This window comes from Furipterus horrens, unplaced genomic scaffold, assembly GCF_987537825.1.
Source record: "Furipterus horrens unplaced genomic scaffold, mFurHor1.1.pri manual_scaffold_3, whole genome shotgun sequence".
NCBI lineage: Eukaryota > Metazoa > Chordata > Mammalia > Chiroptera > Furipteridae > Furipterus > Furipterus horrens.
This window is the reverse complement of record NW_028327173.1, coordinates 165,192,743-165,204,317: the sequence shown is the minus strand read 5'-3', so window position 1 is coordinate 165,204,317 and position 11,575 is coordinate 165,192,743. Positions and strand designations below refer to the sequence as shown.

Below are 11,575 nucleotides of genomic sequence, written 5' to 3'. Positions count from 1 at the left end.
CCTTTTTTTTTTCGAACTAGTGGTCCAAGGTTGAAAGCAAAACGAGAATAGAATTGGTTCTAGTCACAACGCTTACTAATGGTGATTTGGGGCAATCTACGGTTTGCCTCTCTCGTTCCTTTCTATAGTACATGGATTTGCACAAAATGATTCTTACTGTTCTTCCGACTTTAAAATTCCACTGTTTTGTGATTTATGATTCTATTTTAGTCATTTTTAAATTATGTTGATTAGGCTTTTACATTATTTACCCAACCATAACTTGACATTAGTGGAAATCTGTTTGGAAATACTTACCCTCATTTCATGGAAAACTTAGGCCCCTGAAACACATTGATTTACCTTTTTAATAAAAAGATACTTCTGCCCCCAAACTATTACTCGTATATAATCTAGTAACAATAGTGATTGTAGTATTTCCTGGAGTAAGATTTTACTATTTAAGCCATCAAAAATGATGTATTTTTATTTGCAAAAAAAGCAGAAAAATAAAACCCCACAATAATCTTGTATATAGGCAGGTGGTTTTCACTATTTGTTTTCCTTTTAAAGTATTATATGTGTGAAGTCAGGATTAGTTACTCAAAGTTCTAAAATTATGAAGGTTAATCATTAAAAAAAAACATTGTTGCCTTGAAGACCCCGAAAATGCTGACTTAGAGTATAGAGGAGCACATGATAGATCTACCTTCTGCTGTGTCATCATTCATTTCATCAGCCACGTCTAGCTTCTGGATGTGGTTGGTCTTGATATGATTGCCATTGTAAACACCCATCACAATAACGTGTTTTCAGCTTGTACCTGAGTTGTGACTGAAACTGAAACTCTTCTAAATAGCATTTTTCATGAGCACCAATGGATAAAACTGTCAACAGTTTAAAGAAAGCAGAAATCATTTCTGAATCAAGTCTGACAATGCAGTCATATTTAACACCACACCACATATTTAAATATTTTCATTTAGGACACATTTTCTTCCAATGTGCATAAGAAAGGAAGAAATATGCTTGGCTGGCAGTGCATGTGATGAAGGAAAATCATCCTTTAAAACAAACTAAACCTATTATTATTATTATCAAAAGCTAGAGGTAGAACAATGTTGTGGGTACACTCTTGACTCCTCACCCTGGCACATTAGCATACATGATGCCAATATGGCTGGCACCGCTTTGTTTTTGGAGACCAATTAGTTTTCTCAAATCTTAGACTCTAAAGTCATTATAATTAGATAAATTACTCATTTAACTGATTTGCTTTTATGCTAGAGTGAGGAATGGGAGGAGCCCCCAACCTCAGTGTTAACAATTTTAGATACAAACTGTATTCTCACACTAGTGAGGTGAGCCCTTGAGACACTGGTGTTACTTACAGAGAGTAATGAGCACAATACTGACTGAGCAGGTGCGAATTCTGACTCTGCTCTTCAGTCTGGGCCTCAGTATCCTCATCCTAAAATGAGGTTGCAATGCCTACTTCTTAAGAGGGCTTTTAAGAATTACAAGTTAATACTTGTAAATATTATATTATTTAAGCTTAGAATACGAAAATGGTTTTAATTCCTCCAACGTTTTTACAAGACGTTGCCAAGCGTATCAGTTTCAAATTCCTCCTAATCCTCTGTTGACCTTGGACAAGTCACTTCACCTCTCTTGGCCTCATTTTCTTATCCAGAGTCTTAAACGATGCTTCAAAAGCAATAAATCCTCTTGGATGGTTTCATTGGGTGGTTTCAGTGGATGTTGTGGAATGAGCAAACGGTAAAGTGAGGAGATTGGAGCAAATAGATCGCCAAGACATCCTTTGGTTTTAACACTTCATGTTATTTATTATCTCCCAATACAACTGTAGGGAACAAATGAAATGCGATTAATCGGCTATCTGCATTTGGAAACCCTACTGCAGATCACCATACCATTTGCTAAAAGGAATTTTGAATGTATCTACACAATATATCACATCCTTTACTGTGATAATTAATCCAGTATAATCTCGGCCAATATTTGGACTTAAAGGCTTCACTATAAGAATAAATGACATTTATTTTGTACAAAGCGGCTGTCAGTGTCCGAGAGTCCCCAGGGGCAGAAAGCACCCCGCGGGCAGAGCCCGAGGCCTGGACGCCCTCAGGACAGCAGGAGGGAGCCCAATGGCAGCTCGCCCTGGCCCAGCAGGCGGCCCCGCTGCAGGCCGCGGCCCTGGTTCTCAGCCCTGACACGCACGGCCAGGCGGCGCATTTCGTCCTCCGAGAGTCCGTCGAAGCAAATGTCCTGGTCGAAGACGGCCTTGCGGCTCCTGCGTATCATGGTGCTGCGCTGCCGGTGCGTCTTTGTCCGCGGCTGCAGGATCAGGCAGACGCGGCAGCCGATGGCGCGGGGCTCCGCGGCTCCTCCTGCCGGGCCCTCGGGGCGGAGCAACCTGAGACTGAGGCGCCCGCTGGCTGGGCTGCACTCGGTGGCCAGGCGCAGGGCGCCGCCAGCGCAACCCAGAATCACGGTGCCCTCGGCTTCCAATCGCTCAGGCCGTGGACCCCGGGACAACGGGGGGGACTCGGAGAGAGACCGGTTTGGGGACCCCGACCCGGCGCCGCGCTCCTCGTTCTCGCCCTTGTCCCTGCTGGACCCAACGCGGGCGCGAGCTAGGCTGCGACTCCTTGGGGTCCGCAGCGCGCGGTTCAGCAGCCTTTCGGAGGCACGCAGGAGGTGGTGGCCGCGGGGACGCGGAGCCAGCGTGTTCTGGGGCGGGCGAAGGCAGCCGGGAGCCACGGTGTTGGTGGCTGGGGCTCCGTCAGAAGCCTGGAGCGTGGCGTCTCCTCCTCTGTTGCTGCTGTAGGTGTGAGCTCGCGGGCGGTGCACGGGCGAGGCAGCGGGGGGCTGCAGGAGCACGATGGCTCTGGGGTCTTCGAGAAAGAGCGACTCCTTGCGGCGGGTGTGTGGGCTCTCCAACAGCGCGCAGAAGCCGTAGGCGGTGCGCGCGCGCGGAAGGTGAGGCAGCGAGAGCGCGGCCTGCGAGCGCGGGTCCCAGTCCGTGTGCCCCGCGCCGTCGTCACTCCCTGCCTTTTTCGCCCAAGAGTGCCGGAGTGCAGCCACGGCGGGGCAGGGTGTGAGTCGCGGGGGTATGCAGAACTCAGGGATGCGGTCTGGGGTGAGCACGTTTGCGCACAGAACGGGCGTGGAGGCCGTGGTTCCGCAGGTCTGACCTTGGAGACGCCCGTTTCCACCCGGCAGGAGGCGGTGGGGGGCCAAGCGGAGCCGCTCCAGGAAGAACATCAAAGAGGCAGGTTCTGGAACTGGGTGACCCTCTCTGCTGGAGCTGATCTGCCTGCAATGCAGAAACGCACATGGGTTGTCAGAGTGTGCCCCCCAGGGCACAGTAATTCCTATCTCTCTTCTCCTACTTTTGGGGTGCTTTCTCCTGCCTCCCTCGGGACTAGGCAGACTGCCCCTCCCCCCAACCTCGCTGCTACTCCAAACTATGTTTCAGTGACTGAAAACCGATCTCTCTTCCTTTGTTCCGTCTCCATTCTGTAGTAATGTGCACTAACGGGTTTATTGCTTTAATCTTGATCTGCCCTAGCTGGTCTAAGGCGGAGATTCTCGAAATGTTGGCCTCGCGCTGTCCTCGTTGCCAAGAGGTGCTTTGCTAGTGCAGTCGTTTCCTGAATCCTTGGATTATTGCACTAGCCCTCAAGAGAGAATTAAAATAATAACCCCCTCCAGGGCCTTCGGCTTGGTCTCCCTTTTTAGGCGCAAAGAGCCTCAGATGAGTCCCGGGTAAGTTAAGCAAGGTTTTGGATCCCCTAATGTACCTGAAGTTCAGCGTCCGATCGGTCTGCCTGGGGCACTGGCCCGTAGGGGCGCGAAGCCTCTGGGGAATTCAAAGGGCGCGCGGAACGGTTCCGTACTGAAGTCCAAGGACAGACGGCCTGAGCCTTTATACTTGGGGCCTGGAACGCCGGCCAATGAGCGGGCCGGAGTGACACCGCTTGGTAACCTGACTCCTGGCCTCCCCCACCCAAGTTCCCTCTGCCACGTGGCTGGGTCCCTGCGCAAATTCAAGAGATCCACTTCTTTTCCTCTCCTGCTTAAGGTGGGAATGGTATCCGCGGAAACCCTGAACAAGTTTCTATTTCCTCACGTACAAAAGAGTTAAATCTTTACTACATCTCAGAGTCATTGTGAGGATCCAGCGACACAGTGAATGTGACTGCACAGCACTCTACAACCACTACTAATAGAAGATAAAAGTCGGGTTTGTCTCATTCTTATTTAATACTCTCTTCAAATTGCGCCTTTCTGTGCCCAGCTTTCGAAGTTCCTTTACTTGCTTTCTGGTTTTCTGTTCTGATTTCAAGTGATTTATTTTTGTTGATTATAAATCCCTCTGGGTACTGGAACTGGAACTTTATGGGGTGCTGGAAATAGTCCACATCTTGATCTGGGTAGGGTTACAGGGGTGTATCACTATGTAAAAAATCATCTAGCATACATTAATGATTACATATGAATCTTATACCTGCCTCTATTTTCAAAATATCACAACCCCCTTGAGGAATAGGAGCACCCGTACCACACAGTCCGTGTGCCCCCAAGGTCTTCAGTCTCTGCTTTTTTGACCAAGGAGTCTTAGAGTGCAGATTTTTGATTGCGAAAATATATTCCTGAATAAAACTGGGTTGTTGGAACCATACTATGGAGGCACCCCGACCGCATCTGGCTTTCCTAGGCTATGCCCACCTGAGACCCTTTTATTTCCTTTTGAAGCTTACATGTGTTAATTCAGTAAGAGAGCTGCTTCCAGATAGCTCAGGTTAAAAGAGATTCGAAGCATTTTGTTCAGTGTTTAGGTGTATGCTAGTTCTGCCTAAGATCCTGCCTTGCAGATTAATTCCTTCTCCAAATATTTTTTAATAAATCGAATTCATGCAAAGGTGATTTCAGGACGGGACAGTGCATTTTATTTACAGGGTGTACGTACATACACAGGCACAATGTTTGATGATTTACATAAGTATCTAGAATTGCCACATAAACCCTGCAAATTATGATTCTCTTAGTAGCTTATCTGAGTTCACATAGTAATGGGAAATGAAGAAAATAATACGTACTAATGATTATTAATGAGTTATTTTGGAGAGTGAATCTAATAATGTGAAATACTTAGCACTGTGCTTGCTTGGGACATGGTAAGTGCTAAATACATAGAAGCAGTGATCATTACTAATACAAATAGAAGGGAGGCTATAGAATGTAGTGATTAAGAAAACTAGGTCTGAAATCAGATCTGGTTTTGACTCTAGAATGGTCGCTCCCTGTGTGAACTGGAGCAAGTTACTTAACCTTTCTAAGCCACAGTATCAAAGGTGAAATTAGAAGGTGGAGCCTTTGGGAGGTAATGGGATTAGTGACCTTAGAAGAGAGACCCAGCATCATCATAATAATAGTATCTACCTATAGAGTTGTGTGAATATATAATAAGACAATGTATATAGTTTAACGTACACATACACAATGTCAGATATTTGTTATTGTTAATGAGTAGAACAAAAATTTATTAATTCATTTATTCATTCAAAGCAATATTTACTAGATGTTTCATGGCTTCCAGCCACCATACTAGGCAGGTGGATCCAGGCTGTCCAAGATCATATCGGCTATGTACAGCTGTCAGAAAAGGAATGAAATGATGAGGGTGAGATATTTGAGTTCCATATGGCAAAGGCAGGAATGAGAAGAGACTATTGAATATTATATATTTAATGTGGGGGGCAGGGTTGGTGAGTCCCTGGGTTTACCATGGCCTTGATTAGCTGCTTAAGGTCTTTATATCATCTCTACTCCTGGTCAAAATTTTGGAACCAGTGCTAACCTATGGGAGAACAATTACCAAGTTATATACTTGTGAGTCATGTGCATGTGTTTTGACTTAACTTTTCTCAGAAGACAAGATGCTGTCAGCTCTACGTGTGAGAACCCAGAGAACCCTCGGTCAAGATGGTGAGACACGCAATCTGAGGTGGCTGAGAAGTTGTTAAGAAAACCGATGTTGTGGTGGGAGAAAGGAAAAAAGCACCAGGGCATGAGAAATGTTGTAGGGGTGAAGAAATGCATACTTGGGAGTGAACTGTCCTAGGTTCCAAATCTATTATGCAAGTTTTTAGTTATAGGACTGTGGGAAAGTTAATTAACCTCTTTGAGCCCATGTTGTATAATGGAGGTAATAATACTTATCACGTAAGATTGTGTGAGTATCTAAACTGCATGAAATGTCTCTCACACAGTTAGTGCTAGCTAACAGTTACCAGTTATTATTATCATCAGCTGACTCATACATAGATTCCTTTAAAAACAATTTTCTTCTCAGCTAAACAAATCAGACTTGCTTTGTTTGTGTTAACAATTCACCATCTTCAATAACACTTTGGAAGCATTTCCCGTATAAGATTTCTTGAAAACAGCAGAAATGTGCCCTTGCATGGCTGGTCCCTGTGACCACATTAAGCCTCTGTTTAACTTACTTTGGAAGCATGAGCCATGCGGTGCTTGGGAGGATGGTGTAATAGGGTGAGGAGGCTCTGTGCCTGGAACACACAAATCGACTCAGAGGAAGACGGGTCATTCTGAGCTCATAGCTATAGCCACGGGGACATCCAGTAATGGAACTGGCAAACAATTCTGTGAAGTGAGCATAAATAGATCACCAACTATTGAGGCCAGAGGTGCTCTTGGAGTAGAAAGAAATTGAATAATTTAAAGCAGACTTGAAAAATAATATATAGGAGGTTGGATGCCAAGGAAAGCAAAAAGAAGTAAGTTTACAACCCAATAAAATACTGGTATTGTGATTTATCCATCTCATTCAATAGAACTAGAATATAGAATAATGGAAAGAATGCAGACCAGAAGTTAGGACACTTGGGTTTTAGCTCTGACGGTCACTGACTTGTGGGACTGTAGCAAGTCCCTAAATTCGTTCTTGCCAGTCAGTGTCTCCATCTGTCAAATAAGAGGGTTGCGTTAACCAGATGTTCCTTGTTTTCCCCTGGCTCTAACCATTCCCATGCTTTCTCTCACTTAACCTTCCTAAGTTTTCCGACACTACATTGTGTTATGATTAGTCTCTAGCTTTCTTCTCCATTCACCCCATATCCTTTTGCTTTTCTCAACAAACCCCAGGTTTGGGGAAATGAGGGCAGGGGGGATGAGGGGAAGTTAGAATTTCTTATTTTTCTATTTTTCAAAAATTTTAAAATTTAATTTTTAGAGAGAGAGTAAGGGAGGGATAAAGAGAGGGAGGGAAACATCAATCAGTTGACTTTCACATACCCCTATCTGGGGACCTGGCCCACAATCCCAGCATGTGCCCTGACTGGGATTGAACTGGTGACCTTTCAGTTCTCAGGCCAGCACTTGATCCACTGAGCCACAACAGCCAGGGCATTTCTTATTTTTCTATTTTTAAGCGAGAGTTGTGATTTCTTTAAAGTCTCACTAATTTTGAGTTTTGTTTTTAACAGAAAAACTATTTTGCTCATCTGTGTTTATTGCTTAATCTCTCATTGCAGTTTTGCAATTGCCTTTTTGTCCTCATTACTATTTTTTTTTTTTTTTTTAAGAGAGAGGGAGGCAGGAAGAGAGGGAGAAAGAGAGGGAGAGAAACATCTATGTGAAAAAGAAACATCATCAATTGGTTGCCTCTTGTATGTGCCCAGGCCAGGGCCTGAGCCTGCAACCTTAGGCTTGTGCCCTAACTGGGAATTGAACTGGTGACCTTTTGCTTTACCGGATGATGAACAGCCCACTGAGCCACACTGGTCAGGTAGGGCCTTCTCATTATTCTTAACTAGAATTAATTTAAGAACTATAATTACTAGAACATACTTTTTCTTTAGGTAACCTCTGTATCCAAATCCCTTTGGGTATTGTGCTATACATTAGAGTGCTTTGTGGTGTTTCTTGACATTAGTTATAGTTTGTCTTGGATAAGGACTGTAAATTTCTTCTTCAAGAAGTAGGTAAGTATTCCATTGTGTAAATGTCCCATAGTTGTTTTATCCACTCATCTACTGACTGACACTTGGGCTGCTTCCATATCTTGGCGATTGTAAATCATACTTCAATGAACATAGGGGTGCTTATGTTCTTTCGAATTAGTGTTTTGGGTTCCTTTGGATATATTTCCAGAAGTGGGACCGCTGGGTCAAAAGGCAGATCTACTTTTAATTTTTTGAGATATCTCCATACTACATTCCATAATACGTAACTGTAAAAAAAAAAATTTCACCCTTTGTGACAGCATGGATGGACCTTGAGAACATTATGCTAAGTGAAATAAGCCAGTCAGAGAAAGACAAATACCACATGATTTCACTCATATGTGGAATCTAATGAACAAACTGAGCTAACAAGGAAAATAGAGACAGACTAATAGGATGACAGCTAAGGGGGTGGTGGCGTTAGGGGGTGAGGAGATTAAGCCAAAAGGAAAAAGGACTCCTGGACACGGACAACAGTGTGGTGATTGCAGAGGGTAGGAGGGTATAAGGGGACTAAGTGGTAATGGAAAATATCCAATAAATTTTTTAAAAATCTGAGAAAACCAATAATAAATTTTATATGTATATATAATTACACTTAAAAAAAGAAATAGGGAAGATTTGGGGCATTACTGTGTGCACATAATAATCAACCCCTCAAAGCATACTTAAAAAGGAAAATACTAAAATTTAAAAAGCTTTTAATACTATATGGTAACTGCATTATTTGTAGTGACAATTTTGAGCTGAATTTTCCACTGATATTTTCTATTCTGTCATTAATCTTTCAAAGTAAGAACTTGAGAAGTACTACTAGTCTAGTGGTGATTTAACTCTGATTATTGTGAGAGAAAAGGGTAGCAGTGTTCAGGGAGCTGGAGGAGATTATCATAATACCTGCTGTGGAATTTTGGGTAAATCACTTAATATCTATGACCTTAATTTCTTATAAAATGGGAACAATACTGCTACCTGTGTTACTTATCTTACAGATTGTTTGTGATGATTACATTATTATACCTTGGCATAATAATGGCATGATAGCTCATGATGTATAACCAAAGAAGTGTAATAAAATGGAATAATGCATATAAATGTACCCATATGCATTATTCTTTCAAAAGCATAGTGTCATAGAAGTGCAAGGAACTATTATAGAAGGATTAGTATTTTCCACTTCTGCAACCAGATCCCACCTGTTCCCTTTACATGACCTTGTTACTTTGCCTGTGACATCTTTCATATCATCTTTGTTATACATACATTGTTTCTAAACTTTTTTTGATGTAGGAGACTAGCCCAACAAGAGCTTCTGTATTTTTGCATTCCCTTAGTGCATAGTTGGTGGGAGTGTGCAAGGAGAGAGGGATTGTTGGAGGAGGGGTGTGGACTAGGAACAACTTGGGTACAGACTGAGAAGGGCTTTCTGAACACTGTCAAGTGATTGGGTGTTTTTGATCAGGTGACTAACCTGAGCTCACCTGTGCTTTGGGAAAATAGCTCCAGTGGTAGTGTGCAGGTGGATGGAGAAGGGAAAAACTGAAGGCCAGAAAGCCAGTTAGAAGGTGACTGTGGTTCAGGCAAGACAAAAAGAATTTAGGAAATATGGCAAAAGCAAAATGGACAGGTTTAGCTGTTAATTGGTTATGGGTGGTGAAAGAAAGAAGTGCAAAGTGCCTCCTGGGTATTTTGTCAGGGTGATTGAGCTAGGAAAAACAATGGTTGAGCATTCATTTTCTGTGTGCAGGAGTGGAGGGTGAAGGTGGGTATTGATAGTACTGGTTAGTATTGGTTCTTTCTTTTATATCCATTTTACATGTTATCAATTATAGACATTTGACTTTCTTTTTCTTTTCCAGTAGACTTTGAATTTAAGAAATTTTTTTCTTGTTGGTCCTGTCTTAGTCCTTTGAGGCAGCTATAACAAAATATCATAGACTGGGTGGTTTATAAACAATGCAAATTAATCTCTCACAGTTTTGGAGGCTGGGAGGACCAAGATCAAGGTGCCAGCCAATTCAGTCTGGTGAGAGCCCACTCCCTAGTTCTTAATGGTGGTCTTCTTGCTATCTCTTCACATGGCACATGGGAGAAGGTACTCTCTGGGGTCTCTCTTGTTAGGGCACCTTCCAGTCCAGGAAGGCTGTGCCTTATTACCAATTACCTCCCAAAGGTCCCAACTCTTTATTAGAACAGCGGTTCTCAGCCTGTGGGTTGCGACCCCTTTGGCAGTCGAACGACCCTTTCACAGGGGTCGCCTAAGACCATTGGAAAACACATATATAATTACATATTTTTGTGATTAATCACTGCTTTAATTATGTTCAATTTGTAACAATGAAAATACATGCTGCATATCAGATATTTACATTACGATTCATAACAGTAGCAAAATTACAGTTATGAAGTAGCAACGAAAATAATTTTATGGTTGGGGGTCACAACAACATGAGGAACTGTATTAAAGGGTAGCAGCATTAAGAAGGTTGAGAACCACTGTATTAGAAGGTAGGATTTCAGCTTATGAATTTCGGTAGGACACATTCAGCCTACAGCAGTTGTTTGAGAACAAGTCACACACAGTTTCTCAGACGTAATGTGTAGCAAAGCGCGTAATAAATGCTAGGGAGTACAAATAACCTATCATTTCTGAGGTTTATTAGTTTACTGTATCTCCACAGCTTTTTGAAATATATTTCAGAAAAAAAGCCCAGTTCTCTAGATGTGTAATTAAATTTCCGTAACATAAAAAAGTTCTTGAATTATAAAAGCCCTACTCTCAATGTCTTGCTACATCACAGACAATTCAATGATAGCATGGAAGAAAGCGATATATGAATAACCCACATATGTAACCTACACGTAAACTAACAAAAAGGAAGTACAACATTTTGTCCTTTATTTCCTTAATGCGATAGACAACTAAAGAGTGGTTCTGAGTTAATTAAGAGCGAATCAAACACAGAGGGAGTAAAATGATGAGTTAAGAACAAAATGCACATTCAGTTCCATTCTATCTGCGATCTTAGGGTGCGGTTCTGTTCCTACGCCTCCCACTTTTAAATTGTTAGTGTTTTAAGGACGCAAAAGGAAGACCCCTTGCCCCAGGCGGAGTTGCTCTGTAGCAGAACAAGGGTGCAGAGCCTCTCATTCCCCAGCTGAAGAGGGTTTTTTTTTTGCTTATGCGGTCTGGGAAGCGCCGCGCCCCGCACGCGGACCCGAGGTCCATAGAAGGTGAGGGAGAGCAAGCCGAGCGGCCACAGAGGTGTCCCTGTGCTCAGTAATTCCTACCCTCCCTTTCATTAATTAAAATCCTTTTTCTCCGGTACAGGCGCTCGGGTACAGTTGCCAAGGAAGGCCCCAAGCCGGCTTCCCCGCCACTCCTCCGCACACCCGCAACTGGTCCGCGTTGCACGCAGCACGAGCCTGCGAGACTGGCGCCGAGTCCGCGCATCTGAGTTCCCGACGGCGGCGCGCCTGCGCACAGGCCGGGTCACGCGCGCGGCGCGGGGGCGGGCCGCCGCCCGGGGGGCTGTCATTCG

The 11,575-nt window shown here is 43.6% G+C and overlaps 1 protein-coding gene across 1 annotated transcript; it reads right to left on the bottom strand.

Moving 5' to 3' along the window:
• Positions 1-2,022: 2,022 nt before the first annotated feature.
• On the bottom strand, positions 2,023-3,915 carry C2CD4A (C2 calcium dependent domain containing 4A). The gene is made up of 2 exons (XM_090272021.1): positions 3,807-3,915; positions 2,023-3,319 (listed from the first exon to the last, which is right to left on the bottom strand). Exon 2 carries the CDS (start codon positions 3,265-3,267, stop codon positions 2,125-2,127), a length of 1,143 nt encoding a protein of 380 aa, XP_090128147.1. The 5' UTR covers positions 3,268-3,319; positions 3,807-3,915; the 3' UTR covers positions 2,023-2,124.
• Positions 3,916-11,575: the final 7,660 nt, after the last annotated feature.

Coding starts and splice junctions, on each gene's coding strand:
- C2CD4A (XM_090272021.1), bottom strand. CDS start 3,267: ATGTTCTTCCTGGAGCGGCTCCGCTTGGCCCCCCACCGCCTCCTGCCG.